This window comes from Pseudomicrostroma glucosiphilum (assembly GCF_003144135.1).
Source record: "Pseudomicrostroma glucosiphilum strain MCA 4718 unplaced genomic scaffold BCV69scaffold_8, whole genome shotgun sequence".
NCBI lineage: Eukaryota > Fungi > Basidiomycota > Exobasidiomycetes > Microstromatales > Microstromataceae > Microstroma > Microstroma glucosiphilum.
In genome coordinates, this window is record NW_020289920.1 from 507,432 (window position 1) to 530,635 (window position 23,204).

The window sequence follows — 23,204 nt, forward strand, 5'->3', positions numbered from 1 at the left end:
ACCCGATGATACGACCCATCGGCATGTTTATGCTTTTTCCGATCGGGCCATTTGAATCGGTGAATGAACTTACGCATGTTGAAACGACCTTGTGGCATCGGTCGAGGCTGATCCAGGTGATTGGTGACAAGATGGTGTCAGTCAACGGTGCTGTGGTAGCACTGCCACCGGCGACGGACCCATTCACTTACCTCTCGAGACTCCAGTGTAGCGTCGAAGGTGACTTGTCCGCCAGCATTTCTTCCAAGCACGAAGTTGTGTCCGCTGCTTGCCTGAGAAATCAGGGTGCCAGCGGCTGGTCGCTCCTCGTAGGAGCGACCTTGCGCTTGCTCAGAGCTTTCACTCTGATTGCGATTGTCGCTTTGCTCCGAAGTCGACTCGGTCGAGCCGAGAGGAAGGGCGATGGCAGCTTCACCACCCAGGACGAGGGCAAGGAAGACGATGCTGACGCTGAGCTTCATTTTGAAAGAGAGGAAGGCGAGAGTGAAAGAGAGTTCGTAGCAAGGGCTGAAGGAAAGGGGAGTGGACAGATGTCGAGGTCACTGCTGCGGTCTCAGCTACTGTCAAGCAGAAGAACCAGCTTCTGATGCTGAGTAGATAAGTAGCAGCTTGTGCTGAGTGAAAAGAAAGGCGACTCGCAACGGGTATGGAGTTCAGTGGCGATGGTGTGACGGAGACCAGCTCTGCTGGCTAAGGGTTATGGAGCTTCGAGCTTGATGGGTGACAGGGTCTGGATGAAGGGACTCACTGAGCACTGCGTTGGAGCTGACAGAGGCGGCCTAGTAGAAAGACGCAATGGCTAGTCTATATATGTTTGACCAAACAGCCTGTTGCTCATGCACGAACGAGTGTTCGAAGGAGTCCGGCACGACGGAATTGCTCGGTTGCGCCTTTGTTCTCGCGACAGACGTTGACGTGCCACTCGCTCGAAAGCTGTCGGCCGACCGTACGGCCATTGCCCGCAGAAGCCGATGATTTGCTCTGCATGCCTTGCCGGGAAAGCCGAGTTGCTCGCGGCCTAACAAAGAAAGCGATGTCGCAAAGCCAATGACCAGTGTTGAGGATCCGCTAGTCTCCTGTCTAGCCGGCTTAGACATGGCAGGTGTCGTCGGCGAAGCCGCGAATTCTACCATGTCAAAGCAAGGTGGTATGACAGCAAGGCAATGCGGCAGGGAGCAACGTCGTGTCAGACAGACGCAGATCCGCACAAGGGAATGATAGCAATCCCGTGTAGTCCGGTGCAGAAGGCTCTGCAGCCCTTGCTGCTGAACACACTAGCATCGTCATGCGGACTTGGGTCGGTATCTTTGCTTGATCGATCTATCCTCCTTCAACGCGATGCTCGCTTCAATGCGGGTGGACATCGAGAGCAACGGGCTCCGGTTGTTGATGTCAGTAATCAGTGATGCGGAAGCACAGAGATTAGACGTTTTTGCGAGGGCAGCGGGCTACGCCCGATCCCATGTCTGCGATAAGCGCAGGCGTAGTGCCCTTTGGTCATCTTTGATCTGATCTACCCGAGATTCCACCGATCTGTGGCAGCCCGTCACTTTTTCGGCCGAGAGAAGCGATGATTGCTTGTACCTCTTGTCTGAACCAATCGCCTTTGCCCCCACTATCCCCAGGCGCTGCGCCAGTTCCTTTGCTGACAGTCAATGGCGCCTGCTGGGGTCAGACTGGGGCTCCAAGAGCGCGATTGTGAAACTCACCATCGCGGCAAGATCTGGCGTGCTACCGACGGCAACGTTCTCGCTGCTCGCCGGTCTGCTGGAAGTCGCCTCGCCGCAAGAACGTCAGTATTTGCTGCGAGCTGTGCACATCTCGTCCCATGAGCATCCTGAAGCCCGTTCTGACCATTCCACGCTGGTGAATTTGCTCAATTCCCGCGCTCACAAGCTATGCGTGGGAAGCATAGTGCTTTTCGTGTCCTACTTGCAACGATCGAATTGTTCAGCTGGGTAATAGCAGCAAACAGAATTCTGAGCCTCGCTACGCGCTCCAGCAAGCTAGATTGGCCAGTCAAGAAGCCGATGAAGCTCTGGTATATTGTGGAGTACGATCGATGCGACGGACAGGGCAGAAGCACATCCTGTCCTATTGTCACCTTGCATAAAGCGTAACAGGTGCTACCAGACTCGATGGGTGTGGGAATCTTGTTGAAAGCTCGGCTCTTCCGGCTCGCGTGTCCGGCTTTTTCTCGCTTCTCCACACTCTGCGTTGCCGTGATGTGATCTGTTCCTCTTCCCCCGCGTTTCGCCTCGCTTCGTTACAAATCCCTCCCTCTACCAGCACAGGACACATCACGTTGGTACGCACAGACCTACACAGCATGTCTTCTTCACACAAGAACATCAAGGAGGAGGCGCAAGACGATGACGATGACGTTGATGAGCTCGATGGTAAGATTGAGGCGAGGTAGACAAGCCATACCGCTGCGCATGATGAGAGCTGACCCCTGCCATACCTGTCCTTGCATCCTCAGACGTTCTCGATCAATTCGACCCCTCCTCTTCGACTACCCCCGCCAAGCCTGCTGCAACTACCACAACAGCGTCACAGCAGCTGCCGTCTGGCAGGACAAGAGTCGAGGATGGCCCACAAGAGGACGGCTTGACCCCCGAATTCGACGATCTTCTCTCGCAGCAATTCGCCAAGGAGCTCGCAAAGGGCATGGAGGACATGTTCGGCGCAGGAGCAGGAGCAGCGGCTGCATCCGGAGGCTCTACGGCAGGCCCAGCAGCAGGCGCAGGTGGAGCCCAGCCTGAGATGAGCGAGGAAGAGATGATGAAGCAGTTTGAGAAGATCATGCAGGAGATGGGCCTTGGTGAGGAAGGAATGGCCGCCTTGGGCGGCGGCAGCGCTGCCGGAGCAGCTCCACCAGCCGGCACAAGAGGTGCTGCTGGAGGCTCTGCGCCTTCCACCTCGGGCGATCCTGCCAACTTCCAGGATGCCATTAAGTCAACCATGTCTCGTCTGCGGCAATCGCAGGGCTCATCTGGAGCAGGTTCTTCTTCGAAAGCAGGAGGCGCAGATCCCTTTGCGGACTTCAGCGATGATGACATGGCGAAGCTGTTGCAGGGACTGGGTGGAGAAGGAGGTCTGCCTGAGGGTGAAGAGGGAATGGCTAGTATGCTGGAGAAGATGATGGGCGAACTGATGAGCAAGGAGGTGCTGTACGAGCCTCTGAAAGAGCTGAGAGACAAGGTGAGTCGCAGAACACCGACGAACAGCTGAACGCTTTGCCGAATCCTGCTCACACTCCATCTCGACTATCCATGCTGCAGTACCCGCCGTACTTCGCCTCTCCACCAACATCACCTGCTCCGACTGAGGACGACTTGCAGCGCTACCACGACCAACACGACTGCGTTTCGAAGGTGGTGAAGCTTTTCGAGGACCCGGACTTTGACAGTGGCAGCGAGAGCAGGAAGAAGGAGCTGCGGGATCGGGTCAGCGAATTGATGAATCAGGTGAGTCGATGTCGGAGAGATGCCGGTCCTGATGCATTCCCCACTGACACGTCCTTCCACTCACTACGACAGATGCAAGAGAGCGGTGCTCCTCCTCCAGAGGTGGTGGGTGATATGCCAGCCGAGCTTGAGAACATCCCAGGCTTTGGCGGCGCAGGGGGCAATGGACAGCCGGGCGACGAGGAGTGTATTGTCATGTAGAGCGAGCATCAGATGTTCATCGAAATGACCATTGATTGAAACATGCGTAGTGTATCATTGTGTTGCAAAGTGGCAAGACCGCTCTGCCTTCCAGACCTCTTCGCTGCGAAGATCCTCTCTCAAATCGCCTGCTTATCCCATAGCTCCCAGCCCTCTCTTCCTCCTTCCTCTTCAATCTTACTCTAACCCTCCTGCTCAATCTCACTCCAAACCTTCTTCACCTCCTTCTGTCTCTCCTTTGCCTTTTCCGCATTCCTCCCCGTCCGCTCTATACGCTCCTCACGAAGACAGAGGTTGAGCTGTTGCTTGATGTCATTGCATTTGCCTGTGAGGCGGGGTAGGAGACCGGCAGAGTGACACTCCTCGAGGGCGTGGACCAGGGAGGCGCAGCCTGGAAGGGTGAAGAAGAAATGTTGGGGAAAAGGAGGAGGAGGCAGCGGTGTGTGTGAGATGGATGGTGGTATGCTGGGAGAAGTGAGGCGGATACTTACGGGCTTGCTTGCCTTGAACGAGGTGCTGCAGACGAGCAAGAAATCAGCAGTTCCAAAGAAGTAGTCAGTCACCATTCTTGTATTAGTTGATTGCACCACTAGGCATGTCCAGCGTACAGCATAATCATGGTCCGTCACTTACGGGATGCATCTCTGTAGCGTGGCGTCGTGCTCTTCTGAGGGGATCTGGTGCGGCTCAGGGCTACCGGTATGCCATGTGGGAGGTAGCGAAGCAGGAGACTCGCTTCTTCTGACGTCGGTATGTCGTGCCCTCCTTGCTGAGTATGAGCTAGACTACTAAGAAGAGGCTGTCAGTGCCGGCGTCAGGTATGAGCTTCTGGGTCTGCTAATCACCGGAAGGAAGAAGTCTGGTCCGGCTCCTTCCGTGTGTGAGTGTGGAGTGGGGCGAGCGGAGGCTGGGCGCAACCAATGCACACTCACTCGCTCACTCACTCACGCAGACACCGCCCTCGTTCGACTCACAGTTACCACTTGCTCATCCCAAACCAAGACTCGTACGACCTCTCACGACCACACATCACCGCCACGTCAGCCTCATATAGAGTGCATTGTTGAGGACTACACTCAGCACAAGGCAAGATACTTGATTCGAGGAACGCATATACCCTACCCGCGAGCTCAGGACCCTGCTGAGAGCTCATCCAGGAGGATTTATCACCCCCGGAGATCCCCAACACCATGGCTAAGAGTGAGTCCATTCCCCTTACTCGACTCTCTTACTTTCCCCCTCTGACTCAAGTACCGGTTTCACTGTCTCACCCCTCGCCCTTTGTCGCACAGTCCCGCGCAATTTCCGCCTGTTGGAGGAGCTGGAGAAGGGAGAAAAGGGCATTGGAGATGGCAGCTGCTCGTACGGACTTGATGACGGTACAGACACCCGTGAGTGATAACGAAGCTGTCCGAGACAGCAAAGAGTTCGATCCTGACTCACCCTCTCCTCCCTCCGCTTCCTCCCTCCCTTGCTGCACTTCTCACCAGTCATGTCCAACTGGAACGCAACGATCATCGGCCCCTCTCACTCTGTACACCAGAACCGCATCTACTCGCTTCAGATCCATTGCGGAGAGGCCTACCCGGACAGACCGCCTACTGTGCGCTTTACCACGAGGATCAACCTGCCTTGTGTTGGTGGGGATGGAAAGGTGAGTGCAGTAGGGAGCACTTCAAGGAGGCTCAGAAGGGGAGCTATTGTAGGAGGGGGACGAGCACTAACTCTATTCCCCCTATCTTGCTTGCGTCGTATCTGTCTCTCCAGGTGTCAGATCGTGCATTCCCCATTCTAGCAAACTGGAGGAGGGACTACACTCTTGAGACAATCCTCGTTGAGCTGAGGAGGGACATGGGCAGTGCTAGCAACCGTAAGCTTCCACAGCCCGCAGAGGGGACGAGCTACTAGCCAGGCTCGATAATGCTTAATTGGGAGACTAGACCAGACGGGTGGACCGGGCGGGGCGGATATGAGAGGGGGCAGAAGAGAGGAGCGTTATTCTCTAGGGCGGGAAGAATCGATTTGTTTAGCTAGAAGCGATGCTTTGATCGGACGTTGTTCGGACGCAGCAGATCAATGAGACGTCTATATTCATTGCACCGATCATAGCTCCCCAATGATCGCAGTTGAACTTCAGCACGGCAGTGGGAAACAGTCTTAGACAGAGGGTCGAAGAAGGTGCATCAAGCGTTGCTTACAATGATTCGATTACTGGCTTCCTCCTTGCTATCCGCGACCACAGATAGCCGAGAAAGCACCTGCACAGCAGCCTTGCCATTGGTCGGCTGCCACTGTCCATCGCACCCCTCGGTGGTTCCTCGCGTCCATCGCAGAGCCTCGCCTTCCTTCGGACGGTCTTAAATGCCCACCTTCCTGCGTCCTTCTGATCCGCAAAGCTCTGACAGAGCTCATCCTCTGCATTGACACTGCACGACTGGAGGTGGGCTAATGCTCCTGAGCCTGTTATGCGACTGAGTAGGGGTTGTGCTCTATTTGGCACCAGGCTCTGGGCATCAGGCTCTCTGAGTTAGGACAAAGAGCGATGCACTTAGAGGAGGGTGCACTTTCCCCACACGGGTACGACCAGACGAGATGGATGCGGGTAGGGCATCCTGAGGTGGTAGCAGGCCATCTGCAAGTCCTGGGCATCGTCGCAAGATTGCCGCTGGTGTACGTCTCGCGAGAGTGGCTTGCTTTTCCCTGATCGTGGAGAGTGCCGTCTGTCTCGTCTAACTTTGGCCTTTGTGCAGGGGTCGTCTTTGTGGGGCCTGCTGGTGATTCAGGACCCATAGACTAGTCTGGACTGGAGCATGTTGCAGGTAGCCGCTTCTATTCTCTCTTGACCTTCTTGCCCTTTCTTCCCTCTGGCTCATACTCTTCCTCATCTTCCTCTTCTTCCTCTTCACTATCCTCTTCCGTAGCACCATAGGCATACCTACTCGTCTGCAGTGCACCATCATCTCCTCCCCCGTGCTCTTGCTCTTGCTCGTGCTCGTCCTCCTTCTTCCCTGCACGCCCCGCACCTGCCCTCTTCCTCCCACTCCCCGCCCCACCTTCACTCTGCACGGGATCAGGAACCTTGTCAACGATCATTTTCAGAAAGTCGAGTGTGTCGCGGGTGTGCACTGCGCGTTTGAGGTGGTAGGCAGTGACTTTGCGGGCGCCGCTGGAGCGCGTTTCGGCCGCGGTGGACTTGACGAGATCGACTAGGAAGAGCTCGAGGGCTTTTGCTGGGGGTTGAGAAGGGGGAGGGAAGAGGTAGGAAAGAGAGAGACCGCAAGTATCAGATAGTTTGTCTCGACGCTTTCTGATGGTGAGCCTTGTAGCGGTTCCTCACAGATGACTACGGGCGTGGCCTGTGCTACTTTGCCAATATCCTCGTCGGCTTGCATGATCTTCTTTATCCTCGCGACGGGGAACTTGGACGCGCCTCCCCTCTTGACCATCTTTGGCTACGTGGAGTGGGGCGGGAATGAGTGAGGATGGAGCCTGGATAGAGACGCAGATGATGATGTTGATGGTGGGAGGTGGTGGTGGGAGGTGTTAGTGGTGGGTGGTGATGCCTCCTCGCCTTTGCCCGTCTCTGCCGCGCGCCGAGTCCTGCAGAGACGCCATGGAGTGCACGTCGACTTGGTCGTCCGTGCGAGGCGCCGAGGGTCAGATTTCCATGCTTTGAAATACAAACGCACTGCAATACCAGAGGATTCCTACCATTGTCACCGCGGGGCATCATCACCATCATCATCGTACTGCTGGACAACTGACCGAGCACCCTAGCATCATAGTGTACGCATCATCTCGTCGATCGATACGCACTCACACCCCGACTGCCCAGGCCAACAATGGCTGCCGTCGCAGCCCACGGCCCTGCAGCCTCGTCCTCATCTTCCACTTTCCCACCACGGCCTTCCAATCTCCTCACCATCTTCCAAGCCCACTTCCACACTCGCAGAGGCAACGAGCTCACTTTCCAATCAGGACATGATCTCGATCTCGCCGGAGTAGAATGGAAGGTCCTCCCCAGTGGCTCTCACGCTCTCTCCTCCGACCTGCTCTGGTTTACCCTGCCCGACACCGCAGAGGGCGAGGGCCATGGATATGATAAAGTCGGTGTGGCTTGCTTTAGAAACAGGAAGCTGACGGGGAGTGCAGAGGAAGAGGCTGATGCTGAGACGGAGCAGAGCGGCGGCGGGACAGATGCAAATCAGCAGGAGGCCAGGAGGTTGGATGAGAGAGGGGCTCGTATGACCGCCGTGGGAGTCATAATAGGTGAGTGACAGAAAGTTATGAGGGACGAAGGTAGCAGTGGACTCAACTACTAACATAGGCATCTCCCCTCTCATTGTCATCTTTGCCGCACAGCGAGTCAATCCTCGATTCCTTCACATCAGCTCGCTGCAGTCCTGCCGCATCTCGAGGCACTGTCCCTACTAGCAGACGCCTCGTCTCTCCAGCCGCGCAACCACTCAGTACTCAAGAACTTCCTGGAGTCTCATCGCTTCAACACTGCCTCCTCGGCGGCATGCTTCCCATCTCTTCATGTGCGATCCCCTGCGCCATTGACGCGGTGGCCCGAGTCCATATACGACCCCCTCCTGGATCTGCCTTCCATCGTCAATGCCCTCGGTCTCATACTGCCCGATGTGCTCAGATCGCTACTCGTATCTGGTACAAGGCTACTCCTCTTTTCACCTCAGGGAGTGGAAACCAGAAGTGCAGCTAGTATTGCCTGGACCTTGGCCGAAATTGTGGAAGCAGCTCTCACAATTGCTGATGAGAATGAAGAGAGGGATGAGGAGGCTGCCCTCAGTCCTAAGCTACAGAGACTGCACCAGCATATCCCACAAGTACGAGGCATCATTGGACTGCATGAGATCTCGCATCTGCAGGACGAAGAAGCTCGCAAGAAGCAGGCCGCTACTATGAGTGGAGTCAGACCAAAGCGAGGCTGGATCGCCTGGACGACTGACAAGCTGTACCTTGACAAAGCGGACCTGTACGATTGCCTTTTGGACTTGACCCCGTTGACGCAGGGTATCTCCCCTTCTGCCACCGGCGCAGGACAAGGTGCGACCGTGCTGTCCGCCTACGACGGCTCAGCTAAAGCAAATGGTGGTGCTCCAATCTTCTACAGAGTCGAGCGACCAGACGTATCTCTCGCCAGTGGTCATACGCAGGGTAGCGCTAGCAAGCGACCATTGCCTGCCAAGCTGAAGAGACAGACGTGGCACGCCCGAGATTTCAGTGTCTTTCGAGACAATGAGCTCAAGGCCGTCGCATACGAGAGTCGGCCAAGGCGATACGGGAGGAGAGGTAGCAGGGGCTCGATGCCATCTCGAAGCAACACAGTAGACGGGGATCTTCAGCCATTGAGCCGTGGAGCGTCGGGCCTAAACAGCGATGGATCGCTCAGCAGAAATCGCTCGCGCCCCATCCCGATGACTGGCCAAATGTCCAGATTTCTCTCCATCCTCGTCGATCTAGTCCACTACTACCTCTCGACTCGTGCAATCCTGCCACGTCCGTGGAGGTTCCATCTCCATGACCGGATACGCCTTGGAGGAGAGAGCTATGGCTATGTCCCCCTGAGTATCAGACCAGACGGAGGTGTGCAGGCTGGTCTGATGCTCTTGCCAGAAGACAGTGAGAGTGGCAGTGACAGTGAGGCCGACGACAGCGGTAGCGACGGTGAGGGTCTGGTGTCAAAAGCGAGTACGCTCAGAGCAGGAAGAATGCCACTGGAGCGGACAGCCTCTCAGGACGGTTCAGCGGCGCAGAGAAAAAGACTCTCCCCAGGGCTACTTCAAGTCCACCCAGCCTCTTCTACCTCGCCCACCGCCCACCGCCGGCAGGAGCGTAACCCCTTCTCCGATCTGGAGGACAGCGATGAGGACGACGATGACGGAAAGTACGGCTCAGACACGGACTCTCCTCCTATGCGCTCGCCCTCGAGCAGTCGCTCCGGCGGCGGAGACCTCGACCCAATCCTCGCAGCGTGCGGCGCGAGTCCCTCCGGCCACTCCTCGAGCCGCCGGGCAGCCCGCAGCTCCTTCTCGGGGTCGAGCGCCAGTGGTCACTCCTTGGGCCGCCGGAAGAGCAGCAGTAGTCGTACTGACTCGCGACGTACAGCCAGAGACAGGGCCTGGAGCGACGAAGTAGCTTCGGCGGCTCTTACTACTTCTGGACAGGCGGGAGTGCCTGGCCCCGGGCTTGGGCCGAAGCAGGTCAAGGGTGCGATGCTTGGTACAGATCGCAGGCAAATGCAGGCTAGCGATGGCACCGCCGATCTCAATGGGAGCACCGCAACCCTTACGCCTGCATCGCCTGCAGCTGCGACCGGCAGCGTTGGACGCACTACGCGTGAGTTGGATCCGAATGATCTCACAAGGCCTCGTGTCCGCTCCTCAAGTGGGAAGGGACCACAGCGGGCATCGAGAAAAGTACAAGGCTCCAGCCATGGCGATGGAGACGGCAGCAGCGCGCCTCAAGTCTTCCTCTCCCTCGACCCACGCGAGACTTGTCTAGCCCGAGCCATCTTCACCGCCTGGGCCGAGTGGCTGCACGACCTTGTAGAAGCACTGGAAGTGTTGCGCTCCCCACCCTCTCCTTTCCCTCCCGGTGCTAATGCACCAACGAGGGGAATCCAGCGCTCTTTCTCCGACGCTTCGCTCCTCTCTGGCGGGCCTGCCGCCGCCGCCGCCGCCGGCTCTGGCGCTGGCTCTTCTGCGGTTCAGCAGCTCGGGGAAGACTCCACCAGCGAAGGCGCTGGCGCGGGTGAGGATCTCCCCGCACTCACCTCGCGTGAAGTGTACGCAGCGGCGAACCTCAATCTTCGCTTGAAGCCCGATGCGGCACTTGTTCGTGCGTGGACGGGGAGGGAGATCAGGGCAGTGAGTCCTTGGAGATTTTGGGTTGGGTGGAGTGGGTGAGAGGTTGAGGGTTGAGGAGTGGAGGATGAGATGGGAGGAAGAAGTGAGGGGGAGATGACAATCGTGTTCTACTCTGTCTCCTGCTGTGTACATCAGGACTACAGCGCTCACTCTGTGGTTTCAATGAGATCTTCACGTGCATCATTCCTTCCTGGCGTTGAGAGCCTGATCGTCATAATCATTTGCATACTCTGCATTTCGTTACACTAGCTACACTGCCCCACTCCATTCTCTCCATCCTCCCCCATCCTCTGCACCCACACCCACCCCTCTCCCTCCTCGCTCCGCAGCGCAGCTCAGCTCAGCTCCCCCTCTCCACCCTTCCAAGCAGTGCGGCCCTACGCGGCGTATCCGCAAAGGTGCTCCTGATAAGTCGCCTTGCCTCCTCCCTCGTGAAACCCATCGAAGTCGCGCCTGCTGCACCCACGCTTTCGGAAGGTGCAAGCAATAGTCCGCCAGCTTCGAAGAGGAGGAACTCTACATCGGCAAGTGAGCCAAGGAGAATCTCGGGGAGGTAGCCGGTGATTTTCACCCACGAGGGGACAAAGGAGGCGACACTGCTCGTTGGGGTGTCTTGTTCCTCTCCCGCAGCAGCACCGATGTGATTCTGACTCTGCTGACCAGATGCAGGGAAGAGTTTCTCCAGTGGCACGAGAAGTCGGATGAGCTCCGCGAGCCTCTCCCCCTCGCGCTCCCCGATGTCGTCAATCTCCAAAACGTCTCCCCCCAGTCTGAGGAGCACCGCCTCCACCAGAGTTCCTAGCGCGCCCGCACAACTCGAAGGCGTGAGCACCTCGCTCCATCCCCTGTGCAGAGCACCGAGATGATGCACTAGCTGCGCGAGGACTTTAGAGCAGACGGAGAAGCGCTCCTCCTGGTATACGCGGAGCAGCGAGTCCGTCTGTGTCAGAAGCTCGTCTAGTGTAGAGGCCTGCGAGGCCATTTGAGACTCGAAGACTTGCTTGCCGAGACTAGTCATCAGGCTTGCTTCGTGAGGGAGGTCTAGCACGTCCGGAGAGGCGTCAAGGAGACCGAGGAGAGCACTTGAGTGGTGGAGACGGTCACTGAGGAGGAGAATCTCCTTGGCGAGGAAGCGACAGTCGTTTGCGAATTGCATCGCTAGGGATGGAATTTGGGTGAGCGTCTGATAGTGCAGGGTTGGCATCAGGGCTCGGTAGAGCTCGAAGATGTCTGCGAGGGAGCGCAGAAGAGGCAACGGTGACGGCGCCTCTGAGTCCGCACCACCGTCAGACTCGGCGAGAGCAATGGTATCGTCCAAGATCCGGTGAGCAAGCTTGATCAATTCTCGCGATCGCTTGGAGATCTTGCAGGACTCGACTCTTCGCTTAGACGACGGTACAGCGGCGTTTGACGCTGCACTGCTCTGCTGATCAGCGCTCTTGACGCCTGCGCCATCGCCATTACGGGCCAAGGCATCAGCTGTGAGTCTAGTCGTGGAACCTTGCGACTGCACACTGCGGTTGCCCTGTCCTACTAGGCCTGCCGCTGCCGCCGCCGCCGCTGCCTCGGCGCTCCTCCGTGTGGCCTGTCGCAACTGAGGTGATGCTCCCGAGGGAGAAGAAGATCGACCCTTCTGAGGCTTGATAGCTCTCTGCGCTACAGAGAGTGATGCCCCAGTCGAGCTTGATGCTGCATCTGTAGCTGCTTGCTGAGCTGCTGCAGTGTGGGTAGGCTCATCACTCCAGCCCCAATCCTCGTCTGCGTCTCGTGCATCGCTGCTGGGCGCTGGCGCTTCTGCCGGGCTTGGTACAGCATGAGGAGGAGGCTCTGCGCTTGGGTGAGAAACATTGCGTTGGGCCTCCTGGGACTGCTGCTCGGCCTCCCACTGAGCATCCGCATCGCCCCATGGATCGTCATCCTCTTCCATCTCCGGAGCTTGGCTCGTCTCTTCCTGATGTTGAGCAAGACCTCGATCAATGACTTCTCCGCCTTGCTCCGAGGTAGATTGCGGAGCTTGTGCTTCCGTCGGACCCCGGACAGGGCTTAGAAAGTCACTCACACCATCTCCGTTGTCATCGTCCATGGGAGGCGGCGGCGACGGCGGTAAGGCTATATCGCTTCTACCTTCGAATCCAGAAGCAACAGATGATGGTCCTGTCCCCATGACACTACCTCTGTGTGTGCCATGATAAGGGAAAGCAGAGTGCACGGGAAAGGGGGGCTCGCTACTCTGATGCTCTGCACCGAAAGGCGTTTGCGGCCTCGAGTCCATTGCCATTGCTGACGATGAAGCCGAAAAGCCACGGACAGGAGGAGTAGAGCTAAGACCTGCAAGCGACGGTAGCCTCTCGTCTGGGAGGGACAAGTCTGCTTCTGCCTTTGGAGTAGGAGGGAGGGACCCGACGGATGGTGGACCTGCGCTGCCAGTGGCCACTGATGAAGCTGATGAGATCGGCAGAGCAGATTCAACTTGGAAGAGAGTCTTGTCTTCGCCGCCTCGATCTCCATCGATGGAGCCTTCGTGCACAGACATCGTTTCGGGCTCCCAAGCAGCATTGTCACCAAGTGTGGGCTCGCTCCTCTCCGATTGGGGAGTGGCAGGCAAGACAGCCTCCGAGCCAGCCTCACTTGCACGAGAGCTCAAATCTTGAGGCAGAGCTGACTCCACGGGAAAAGGCTGGTCTGTAGAGGCAGCACTGACCACTGAGACATTGTCTGAAATTTCTGGTGCAGATTCGACACCCCTAGACCCCGGCACAGCAAGGTGATCGTGTAGAGAATCGAGGTCAGACAGATGGGCTTCAGAGGGTGCTACATCAATCGACCCTGCCGGGGTAAGGCCCTCAGAAAGTCGTTCTTGGCGTTCGGCAGCATGGTGACCTTGGCTTCCGTCTTGACCGTTCACCACCTCAGAGGCTTCTAGATTGTCTGCCGTGAGTGCGTCTCCCTCTGATGTTTCTGGCTTTGAGCTCAGTGTCGGCTCGGGTACCATCCCAGCGTCGAGCTTGGTATTGTCGCCATTTGCCGCTGCCGGCGGCTGGAGGTATGAGAAACCACTGACTTGTCCCAGAGTCAGCCGCTTGCTGGCGCGCTTCTCTGCGCGTTCTTTCTGCTCTTCTGCTGAGAGACCCCAAGCATCTTCGTCGAGCTCGTCCTCATCATCAAAGCTGAAGGATGTGTCTCTGCTTAACGAGACCTGAATAGGAACGGAAGACGCTGGTCGTGCTTCACTGGGTGGCTGTGGGTCTCCCAGCCCGCGGGTAGACGGCAGTACGTCCTCTGTGCTCTTCTCCTGCTCATTTGCTTGCTCTGTGACCGCTCTTAGCACCGTCGCGGCTTCTTTGGACGAAGCTGATTCTTCGGTGGGGATCTTGAATCCGATTGGTATGCCCATCATGCTTGCTCGCTTGGCAGCACGCTCCGCCTTCTCCTCTTCTGACAAGCCCCAAGCGTCTTCGTCCAGATCATCGATTGACGGATAAGATGCAGTAGACGACATACTAGTCGAAGCTGCCATCGGTACCTGGGAATCAGGCACAGAGGGCAGCGCGTTGGCATCGACCTCGTCTGTAAACCAGGCATCGTCCGCATCTTCGGCCGGAGCAGCAACCTCGAGAGAGCGACGTACGTCCGTGGTGAGTGCCTGGACAGGATTTGCTGCCAAGGGCATCGGTTCCGCTTCTTCATCAAGGCCCCAGGCGTCCGCAACATCTGGCTGCCTGATAACAGGAGTCCGTGGAGGCTCTTCCGCCAAATCGTCATCGAGACCCCACGCATCATCGCCGTCCTCATCGCCTGGCAAAGGCCCGCTTCCCATCTGATCAGCAGGCTTGATTACCCTGACCCCTCCCAACGCACCCCGGCCCTTCTTGACTGGCAGCGGTCTTCCTGGACGCTGACCAGCTGGGGAGCTAGACCGGCTATATGAGGTTCCCCCATCTGCAGAGCTGGTGGAGCTTTTGATGGAAGCTGACCTCGCCATATTCGCGGGAGCCGATGACCGAGGAGGAGGAACCTCGACATCTTCCTCAGTTTCGCCCCAGCCCCAATCGTCCCCGTTTGTCGCGCCATTGTCTTGCAAAGCAATTGACTTGCCATCATCAATGAGAGGCTCCTCCACGGCCCATTCCTCATCGTTCTCCAGAAGCGGCAGAGACTCCTCGATTTCGATCTGCTCAGTGTCCCAGCCTGTTTCGTCCTCTGACATACACAAACGTCGAGCCTGATCGCGGGCCGCTGCTGCCACTTTATTGCTGAATTGGCTGTGGACTGAGGACGCGAAGCGAAGGAGTGCATGCGGGCTGCCGAGGAGTTCTGCTTCTTCCGAATCTTCATCGAGGGGCGCAGGTATCAGTCTACTCTTCTCGAGAGAGGAATAGATACGTTCTGCGGAAGACTTGAGTGCTGCAAGGTCCTTTGTGATGCTCGGCATCTGCAGCGAGGACGGAAGCATCGCCCGGAGCTTCGTCAAGACGAGAGGTATCAGCACAGGGAGAAGAGCCCGCGAGAAGTGCGTGACAGCTCGAATTTCAAGCGCAGGGAGCAAACGAGCCCCAAGGAATTCGAGGATTGTCTCAAGGCAGTCCAGCTTCGCGTTGCCAGCCGCATGGCCGAGCAGCAGAGCCTGCTTTGGACTGCTGTCGTCGAGTGTCGCCGTCCACCGTTCGCTAGAGGAGGAGGACAGACAGGTCTGGGACAACATCTTAGTCAACGAATGCGATAGGTCTGTCAGCTTGCCATTGAGACTTCCGTTGGTGATCAGCGACTGAGCCAGGCTGTCTAGGGATACAGAGTGCTCGGCATGCTCGGATACTGGGAGGCGGTGTCAGTATGCCTGAAGTGGCGATCCCGCAAGGTGCAACAGTCATCTACTCACATTGAGTGGCCTGAAGTATGTTCATCATCCAGACTCCATTGTCCGCAGGCTGCTTGCCTACTATCACGCTCTGCTCCCACCCCCTCTCGATCATTGCCTCCGCTGCTGCCTTGGCATATTTGCGCCTTTCCAGTAGGTCTGCGACTGCTCTAGAGCTTTCGCTTTCGGCCAGCCAGGTGAAGCTCTTAGACCCATTCGAAGACGATGACGAAGCATTGTTCAGAAGGCCGCCATAGGCTGCTTCGGTCTGGGCAAGCGTGTGGGCGTAGGCGTCTGCTTCTAGGCGACCCTGAGCCACCTGATCTTCCAATGCTTCGATGGCAGATAAAGCAGTGTGTACCACCTGTAAGGCTTGAAGGAGGTGATCCGAGCGATGAAGTGCATACACGGAGTCCGAGTATTGCTGCAATGCTGATCCGAGAGCTGGGCTCAGAAGCTGAAGAACAGGGAAAAGACACCGCCATGTCAGAGGTAAGTGCCCTCATGTCGTACGCTGGCGCAGAGCTGTCTGTCGCTTACCTGTGGTTTCTCATCTCCCGAAGTACTACGCTCCACCTCTTCGATCCTGCCTACGAGTCTCCCCAACCTCTGCTCTGCGACCTCACTCTGATCAATGAGCTTGGCCAAATCTCCTCTGCGCTGCTGTACGAGTGCGGCTGTCTGCCCTTCAACATTGGAGAGCTGAGCAGAGATGAGAGATGCTTGAGCCTCGAAAGGTAGCTTTGAGGAGGAAGAAGGCCCAGCTGAGAGCTGTCCCAGGAAAGAGGCGACGTCTGGGGTGCGGTCGGTCGAGGGCGGGAGCGGGTCGGAAGAGGATGATGCAGAAGCCATGCTGGCTGGTCCAGCGGAAGGCAGAACGATTTGCTCGCGAAGTATATTCTGAAAGGTTTCTATCGCCGCAGCATCCGACGCTGGTCTACGATGATGGCAAAGACATGACAGCGAGGAAGCGATGTGATCCAGATGGCAATACGGCGTGAGTGCAGAAGGAACCATGTCCCTTCTTGTTCATGCGCCTCTCCACGCCCACGCGCAGCTCCACAGCCAACGCGCCCAAAGGAAAAGCACGGGGCAGCCCATTTCCGTGAGAAGTAGATCTACCGGGTCACCCACTCAAACAGTACCTTGGCATTCAAGTTACCTCAGAAGAGACGATGGCTATGAGCACAGAGCTGGCATATGCTACCTTAGGCTCAACTTCTCCCACAGGCCTCGCACACTCACTCGATGTGCGTCGTGGTACAGAGTACTAGTCTGACTACTGCTGCTGCAGGCTGATGCGCGTGCCTCTCTAGCCGTGCCATGCCAACGTGTCATGTCCCGACAGTTGCCAAGCGAGCCACAATGGCCGGTGTGGCAGGAGATCATTTATTGGATAGCTTGATGTCGCCCTGGAGAGGACCAGCTGGGGCGTCACCCCAACGCTTAGATGACCATCATAGTACGCTGCTTCAAGGCGCCCGCAAGCTGGCAGAGGCACAAGCAGATGCTGCGGAGGTCCCACATCCGAGGCCACCTTCGCACGCATCGTGGTCAGGGGGACACTCAGTCAGTGCTCCCAGTATACGCTGCTACTGCTGCTGCTGCTGTGCAGATGGGCCTGCTGGCTGACTGCCTCGCTCTTCCGCGCCGTCGACTGAGCTCACCTCCTCCCTCTACCATCCTACCACCCTTGCTCATCCTCCTTCCCCTCCTTCGCATTCTTCACCACTGACAGACACCATCTCACATCTCACACCTCCAGCGTCAGTATCTTCGTAACTTTACACTCTTCCTTATCCTCTTTCTTCTTCTCATTCCTTTAGACATTTCATGGCCTCTCTCAGTACTGATCCCTCCTCTGTCTCCACCCAGGGCCCGCAGCCACCCTCTACTTCTCCCCTTCACCCCCAACACGATAGCCTCCCAACTGAAGCCGACAAGATCAGAGAATCACACTATTCTCAAGCTGCTGCTCCACAATTTGTGCCTCAGATCGATCACGAGGAACTGCGTCAAGACGTACAGCTGGCCTACAACGCCATCCTAGTCGGCAAATCCATCACTCCAAGCCCACCTCCCACTCGAACTCTCAAGACGTCTAGCAAGCACCGCAAAAGGGCAGGCCCATTCATACCTGGAGTATTGAGAGGTGGAAGGGCTCACCTCCTCGCTGGCAACACCGCTGCATCCCTTCGCCCCAATAGCCTTGCTGTCCCACATCCCCTCGACGTGCCCCGGTGGTCACCAACACGAGCAGATCTGACCGTCAAGAACTCATCCGCCTCACCCGCGCCCGAAGACATCCCAGGAATCAGTATCGCACATTCAGCTGAGCAGGCTCAGCTCTCTGCTTACGCCAGCTCGGCAGCCTCTTTGGACCCAGCACCTGGCATGACACGCAGCGCCTCGTTCCCACGATCGGCACCTGTACCCGACCCCCATCGAGGTGCTGCTCTCATCGATTCTCGGTGGGTGCCAATGCAGCGTAGCACAAGCATGCCAGTTGACTACAACAGCCACACGAGGAGGTCGAGCTTCTACCGCGGCTACAGCGTTGGAGCGCACGTCCGCAACTCGGTCTATGCCAGTCACAACTCTTTGCGAGGCCCACCTTTGGAGCCTGTGCCTCGCCACCTCTCTGCAACGCTTGCACACGCTAGCGCGAGCTTGTACAGTAATGTGCCCCCTTCTTCTGCGCCTATCAGGAGCACTGATCCATCCGGCACCCCTCAACCAGCACTCTTGCACCCTTTCGTTCGACGATGGGGTGGCAGCGAGGTCCCACTGCATGCAATTGCCAACAACATCGATAGTATCTTGAAGCAGCGACATGACCGATCGCAGGAGGTACGCAAGACAAACACCCAAAGCCTGGCCAAGATACGAGACAAAAGTGCCCCAACACTCGCTATGGACGCTCGACCTGGCAAGTCTGGCCGCAAAGTTGTGCCTCTACACAACACTGACGATATTGATGTCGACGAATACTCGGTAGATGCAAAGGCTAGCTCAATGAATCGCTCCCTCAAGGTGTCAACTCGAGTCAACACTAAGGGTCATCACGCTGGCAAGGCAAGGAACGACATCGAATCTGACGAGTCGGAGAATATGGCACCAACCATCACGATGACTCGCTCAGGTCGACACTCTCGCAGTGTGACCCTCAAAGACCGTATGCCATCCCTTGTCATAGCGCCTGGCATCTCTCACAATTCGGACTCAAGTGAAACAGAGAGCGCTACGATTGCAGCCTACCAGAAGCCTCGAAAGAGAGTGAAGTTACTTCATCGCTCCGGTCAAGAACGCGCCGCCCTGAGCCAGCGAGCACTCAATCATAGCGAATGGCAGCTGCCCCAGGCCAACATGAGAGCCCCTGTCCCAGCGATAATTTCAACGTCATCAGTCGCAGGGTCCTCCAGCAAGAACGATCTCTTCCCCAGACGGATCTTCGGAAAGGGGCGAGACAACTCTCGACCACCCCCTAGGCGCGATGGCGAGCCCGAGTGCATGAAGCGTGAGTCAAAGGTCCGAACAGCCACAGCCGCAGCGCTCCCTTCTGAAGCTCTTTTCCCTCTCTCTTCACAGATCGTTACCAGCCCGCCCGCTTCGCTGGAGACTTGTACACCCCTGCTATCGTCCGAGCCGGCAAATCGGCAGGAAGAGGCAGCGCTGCTGGCAGTGCTGGAAGCAAGGAAGGCTGGTGTGGTCTCTGTCTACCATCTGCATCGACAGATTTCGACCACACTGGTGGCGGAGACAGGAAGAAGGCTGAGATCGGCGGTTGGCTCAACTTGAGAAATTCCAGCTATCGGTAGGTAGACACTGACTGCAGCAGTGGAACATGACTGTGGAGGGGCAAGCAGGGTTTCAAGCTGACAGAATCCGCCCTCTGCTCCTACTCGCTTCAGCTACCACCTCATCCGACAGCACGGCATCTCCCCCAAGACCTTCATGCCCTTCGTAGAGCCAGTCGAGACGCTTAGACGAAATCCTCTGACAGAGACTCGCGTCGGCGAAGGCACCGAGCTCAAAGGCCAGTGTGGAACCTGCGGGTGAGTAGATTGTGGGGCTCTCCTACGATTCAAACCGTTGCGATTGTGCTGACTCGCGTCCAATAACATCGCCTGCAGCAAATGGATCATCTTCGGTCTTAAGGAGGCCACTAACTACTACGTACACGCCGCCAAGTGCCATCGCGAAGTCGCTCCCGCTGACGAGGAAGGAGACGAGGAGGAGAACCAGGCTACGATGCAGGATACAACTCGAGCCCAGCCTCAATTCGATAGTCAAGCTCAGGCAGGATCTTCCAAGCAGGCCGCTACTTCCTCCTCTTCCTCTGCTGAAGCGGCAGCAGGACGAGGTCGCGCCAGCACTGCTGGCGCTCAGGGCTTGACGTCGAGCGATGACAGCGGATAAGCTCGGTGTCGGCTAGTACACAAGCCACCGGACTGCTGCGATACCTACCACGAAAGCAACAGCACGCCTCGAGTATCCTCGCGTTCTCCTGTCAGGGCCACGGTAAGCAAGGAGCTGGCTCTTCACGCTATCGCCAAGCTCCCCGACCACTACTTTCCTCAAGCACAAGATGTCGTTTAATCTCACTTTTCAATCCAATCTCACAAAAATGGTCTAGCACAGCAACACCTCTCTCTCTCTCTCTTTCTCTCTAATGGCTCGTAAGATATAGCGCCCCCTTCTATCATATTACTTCAGGCTTGGCAACCGACCCCCGCATCAAACCCCCCACCATCCCCATACCTTACCTTACGTCCCCGCTAATAACGTCACTTCCTCGAGGATCTCTTCGTCACCTCAGATCTCATCAGTCACGCAGTCACGCCGTCATGTTCATCATAGCAGAGGTCTCAGTCTCAAAGCATGTAAGATTTGTCTCTAGCAAGCAAGGAAATGAATTGAAATGAATAAAGCGTTATCCACTCTTTGTTTCCTTTCGTCTAGAAGTGCTGATGAGTGGGTGACGGCGGGACTCTAGCTCACTACTGTATCCCACTGCTGCTGCTGCTGCTGCTGCTGCTGCTGCTGATGCTGCTGCTGCTTCTCCTCCTGCTTCCCACTACTCACTACCCGCTATCCGCTAACGAGGCAGCATCATCTCTACAAACGCAACAATGTCAGCGACGTACCGCTCGCTGTCTCCAAGACTGTTGCGCGCGAGGAAGTCGCGGGCGATGAGGGCGGGGTCGTCTATGCGGGAAAGCAGGGGTGGAAGGCAAAGGAAGAGTCAGTCAATCAGTCAATCAGTCAGTCCGTCAGTCAGACGACTGCAGCCTACCGAGGTTGTCGACCAACTCACCACCTCTGTTGACGCCCAGAAGGAGCGGCTCGGGGTGATCGTCGGAGATGTCGATGGGGAGGAGCACGTCGTAGGCCACGCCTGTCTCTGGATGCACCTGTTTGACTGACGTTGGTGCTGCTGCTGGTGCTGAGGATTCTGAGCTGGCTGAGGGGTCTGAAAGGTCCGAGGTGGTGGTTGTCGGGAGAGCAACGAGCTCCGAGGTTTGGGCACTGTCCGTTCAGAGAGAAACTGTCTGATCAGTGATCTCCCCCTGATGGGGCCTACCCTGAGCTCGAGCAACACGAGTCATACTCACCCTTGGCTCCTCCGACCCTTCTTGCGAGCCACCTCCTCCACCAGCCTCTCCTCTTCCCGGCGCTCCGCCTCACTCGGCAACCCCTCTCCTTCTCCAAACTCTTGGTCTTCTTTGCTCGTCAGCTCAGCTTGGCTGTACACCCGCACAACACCATCGCTACCGCCGGCGACGACGTCCCCGCTGAGAGGAAGACAGGCGACGCACCACACGCTCTCTACTGGCATTTCCACCGTCTCCAGCAGGGCTGAGGTGCTGTCTGAGGCGGACACTGTCCAGTCCCACCAGCGGAGCGTCCCGTCTTCTGAGGATGTGACTACCTCGCTTCTTGCTCCTGTCGTAGAAGAAGATGACGAGGAGGAGGCGGGTGGGCAGAGACGGCACTCGTAGACTATGCTAGAGTGTCCCTCGAGGATTTTGACTGGCTCGCCGCCATTTGTGGGCTGATTCGGCGGACGTGCACTTGGAGAGAGGGAATTGATGAGAAGAGGTGGGTCGTTGCTCGTGGAGAGGAAGAGCGGACCGATGTCGTCTTGGGAGGTATCTTCAGGATTACTTGGAGGGGTGAAAGGCAAAAGGACAAGCGAGCGCACAACATCTTGATGGCCTGCCCAGATCACCTTGAGCTCCTCGCCGTGGTACAGGCGGATGAACAGGTCCGCAGAAGCTGCAAATCACCAGGGATAGAGTGCATGTCAGTTCTCGAAACGATATTCTTTTCATCTTACCCTCCACTCACCAGTAAGATACTTCTCCTCCCCAGGACGAGCATCAACGCACTCCACGCCCCACACTGCGCTCTTGTGGCCCTTGAGGACGTGCAGTACATTCCATCTGCCCTTTGCATCTCGTCTGTAAGAGCGGGCGGTTGCATCCCACGAGGCCGAGAGGAACAGCGGTGGACCTGAAGCAGAGGCAGAGCCAGAGCCAGAAGCAGAAGCAGACGATGGGTAGGACCTTAGACAGGTGATGTTGTCGTAGTGCTCCTGCACCACTTGGAAGGGCTCAGAAATGACAGTTGTGGTGTCGAGGTCTGCAGAGCTCAGGAGGGAGGCAGCATCGAAGTTGTACACCCGTATCAGGCTGTCCAGACCTCCCAGGATCAGCTGGCCTGGTGGGGGAGGGCGCGTCAGAGAGGGGGTCAGCTCTATCCAAGCCCCCGGAGCATAGGAAGCTCATTGACTGACCTTTGCCTGACCGGACATCCTCATTCGAGACGAAGGTGACTGAGTTGAGGTATCGGCCACCACCATCAAAGGTAGGACCGCTCCTCCAGCCTGCTTGAGCCCCTGCGCTGCTGGTCTCCCCACCACCTCCCCCTCCTTCTCGCTGTTGAACTCTTTCAGGCACAAGACGAAACCAAGTCCGTGCAGTGGAGTCTCGTGATACGCTGAAGATCAGCTCGACTGTACCGCTGCCGTTGGGTAGAGCGAGTGCGGTAGCGTGAACGGACTTGACGTCGGAGGTGTGGCCGCGGAGGAGGTGTGTCAGTCGATGGCGTTGGCGAGGGTGAGCGCGGTGAGCTAGTAGCTGCTGCTGGAGCTCTGTGCTTGCGAGATCAGGGCGTTGCACCATGACCCTCCCTTCAGTCACACACAAAGAGCGGTAAGATCAGGTGCACAACGTGGGGAGGTACTTCAGGTGGGGAACATGATCAACCTCCAGGCGCACCTTTCTCCTTCGCACAGGTGATCCGTGCAGCACGAGTGGAAACGAGCCAGGCGATTTTTTCGTCCTTGGCAGAAAGGGCGGGTAGAGGAAGCTACGAGTCAAAGCAGCACCTACTCACGCTCCTCGAACATGGCCCCACCAACATCTACAAGAAGAGGAAAGGGGCGCCGCTAGACACGTTGCAGCTCAAAACACAGAGAGTGTGGTGGAGAAGAATCTCTGTCTTCGGACAAGGTAGGTATTCCTGGCAGGCGCGTCAGATCAGACTCCCCCTCCGCCCCTCGGGTGTGAGACCGTAGCTCTGTCACGCTGGAGGAAGCAATGAAGCGAGGGGACGTCGATACAAAATCTTTAATGAATCGTATGAGCATGTTCTGGCGGTACATTGTAAGATAAATTATAGGTGTTCCATTACGGCATCTGCATTATCAAAGCCCTAGTGGAGACACACTGTGCGAGCCTCGAGTCGCATCGAAGACAAGAGAAGAGTCGTAAGAGGACGGAC

At 57.0% G+C, this 23,204-nt stretch overlaps 8 protein-coding genes across 8 annotated transcripts; 4 read left to right on the forward strand and 4 right to left on the reverse strand.

The window, feature by feature from the left end:
• Positions 1–2,329: 2,329 nt before the first annotated feature.
• BCV69DRAFT_299509 (Pex19-domain-containing protein) lies at positions 2,330–3,671 on the forward strand (the record flags this gene model as incomplete). Its single annotated transcript, XM_025494339.1, has 4 exons — positions 2,330–2,399; positions 2,483–3,204; positions 3,285–3,470; positions 3,543–3,671. The coding sequence occupies 4 exons, from the start codon at positions 2,330–2,332 to the stop codon at positions 3,669–3,671; spliced, it is 1,107 nt and encodes a 368-aa protein (XP_025347537.1).
• Positions 3,672–3,785: 114 nt separating this feature from the next.
• On the reverse strand, positions 3,786–4,432 carry BCV69DRAFT_283256 (UPF0287-domain-containing protein). Its single transcript, XM_025492641.1, has 3 exons — positions 4,305–4,432; positions 4,163–4,187; positions 3,786–4,062 (listed from the first exon to the last, which is right to left on the reverse strand). The coding sequence occupies exons 1-3, from the start codon at positions 4,311–4,313 to the stop codon at positions 3,854–3,856; spliced, it is 243 nt and encodes an 80-aa protein (XP_025347538.1). The 5' UTR covers positions 4,314–4,432; the 3' UTR covers positions 3,786–3,853.
• A 259-nt stretch (positions 4,433–4,691) lies between these two features.
• BCV69DRAFT_270839 (UBC-like protein) lies at positions 4,692–5,798 on the forward strand. Its single transcript, XM_025490936.1, has 3 exons — positions 4,692–4,871; positions 4,964–5,062; positions 5,162–5,798. Exons 1-3 carry the CDS (start codon positions 4,862–4,864, stop codon positions 5,464–5,466), a joined length of 414 nt encoding a protein of 137 aa, XP_025347539.1. The 5' UTR covers positions 4,692–4,861; the 3' UTR covers positions 5,467–5,798.
• A 936-nt stretch (positions 5,799–6,734) lies between these two features.
• On the reverse strand, positions 6,735–7,117 carry BCV69DRAFT_235395 (histone-fold-containing protein; the record flags this gene model as incomplete). Its single annotated transcript, XM_025489903.1, has 2 exons — positions 6,735–6,901; positions 7,009–7,117. Coding segments are annotated over 2 exons (276 nt in total), but the record flags the coding sequence as incomplete, so codon positions are not given.
• A 239-nt stretch (positions 7,118–7,356) lies between these two features.
• BCV69DRAFT_207981 (hypothetical protein) lies at positions 7,357–8,887 on the forward strand. The gene is made up of 3 exons (XM_025489730.1): positions 7,357–7,940; positions 8,034–8,646; positions 8,733–8,887. Exons 1-3 carry the CDS (start codon positions 7,514–7,516, stop codon positions 8,773–8,775), a joined length of 1,083 nt encoding a protein of 360 aa, XP_025347541.1. The 5' UTR covers positions 7,357–7,513; the 3' UTR covers positions 8,776–8,887.
• A 1,897-nt stretch (positions 8,888–10,784) lies between these two features.
• BCV69DRAFT_312973 (hypothetical protein) lies at positions 10,785–16,406 on the reverse strand. Its single transcript, XM_025494989.1, has 3 exons — positions 15,957–16,406; positions 15,438–15,873; positions 10,785–15,373 (listed from the first exon to the last, which is right to left on the reverse strand). The coding sequence occupies exons 1-3, from the start codon at positions 16,266–16,268 to the stop codon at positions 10,902–10,904; spliced, it is 5,220 nt and encodes a 1,739-aa protein (XP_025347542.1). The 5' UTR covers positions 16,269–16,406; the 3' UTR covers positions 10,785–10,901.
• An 843-nt stretch (positions 16,407–17,249) lies between these two features.
• Positions 17,250–19,835, forward strand: BCV69DRAFT_277625 (hypothetical protein; the record flags this gene model as incomplete). The annotated part of the gene is made up of 4 exons (XM_025491160.1): positions 17,250–18,933; positions 19,005–19,230; positions 19,328–19,471; positions 19,550–19,835. 4 exons carry the CDS (start codon positions 17,250–17,252, stop codon positions 19,833–19,835), a joined length of 2,340 nt encoding a protein of 779 aa, XP_025347543.1.
• A 510-nt stretch (positions 19,836–20,345) lies between these two features.
• Positions 20,346–22,665, reverse strand: BCV69DRAFT_283264 (WD40 repeat-like protein). The gene is made up of 5 exons (XM_025492642.1): positions 22,216–22,665; positions 21,768–22,139; positions 21,032–21,695; positions 20,734–20,945; positions 20,346–20,624 (listed from the first exon to the last, which is right to left on the reverse strand). The coding sequence occupies exons 1-5, from the start codon at positions 22,601–22,603 to the stop codon at positions 20,515–20,517; spliced, it is 1,746 nt and encodes a 581-aa protein (XP_025347544.1). The 5' UTR covers positions 22,604–22,665; the 3' UTR covers positions 20,346–20,514.
• Positions 22,666–23,204: the final 539 nt, after the last annotated feature.

Coding starts and splice junctions, on each gene's coding strand:
- BCV69DRAFT_207981 (XM_025489730.1), top strand. CDS start 7,514: ATGGCTGCCGTCGCAGCCCACGGCCCTGCAGCCTCGTCCTCATCTTCC. Junction 7,941..8,033: donor CGCCGTGGGAGTCATAATAG/GTGAGTGACAGA, acceptor TTTGCCGCACAG/CGAGTCAATCCTCGATTCCT. Junction 8,647..8,732: donor GCCTGGACGACTGACAAGCT/GTACCTTGACAA, acceptor CCACCGGCGCAG/GACAAGGTGCGACCGTGCTG.
- BCV69DRAFT_270839 (XM_025490936.1), top strand. Junction 5,063..5,161: donor TGATGACGGTACAGACACCC/GTGAGTGATAAC, acceptor ACTTCTCACCAG/TCATGTCCAACTGGAACGCA.
- BCV69DRAFT_283264 (XM_025492642.1), bottom strand. CDS start 22,603: ATGGTGCAACGCCCTGATCTCGCAAGCACAGAGCTCCAGCAGCAGCTA. Junction 22,140..22,215: donor GGATGTCCGGTCAGGCAAAG/GTCAGTCAATGA, acceptor CTCCCCCACCAG/GCCAGCTGATCCTGGGAGGT. Junction 20,946..21,031: donor AAGGGTCGGAGGAGCCAAGG/GTGAGTATGACT, acceptor CTGAACGGACAG/TGCCCAAACCTCGGAGCTCG.
- BCV69DRAFT_283256 (XM_025492641.1), bottom strand. Junction 4,063..4,162: donor CGTTCAAGGCAAGCAAGCCC/GTAAGTATCCGC, acceptor TCACCCTTCCAG/GCTGCGCCTCCCTGGTCCAC.
- BCV69DRAFT_312973 (XM_025494989.1), bottom strand. CDS start 16,268: ATGGCTTCTGCATCATCCTCTTCCGACCCGCTCCCGCCCTCGACCGAC. Junction 15,874..15,956: donor CGGGAGATGAGAAACCACAG/GTAAGCGACAGA, acceptor CCTGTTCTTCAG/CTTCTGAGCCCAGCTCTCGG. Junction 15,374..15,437: donor CATACTTCAGGCCACTCAAT/GTGAGTAGATGA, acceptor ACCGCCTCCCAG/TATCCGAGCATGCCGAGCAC.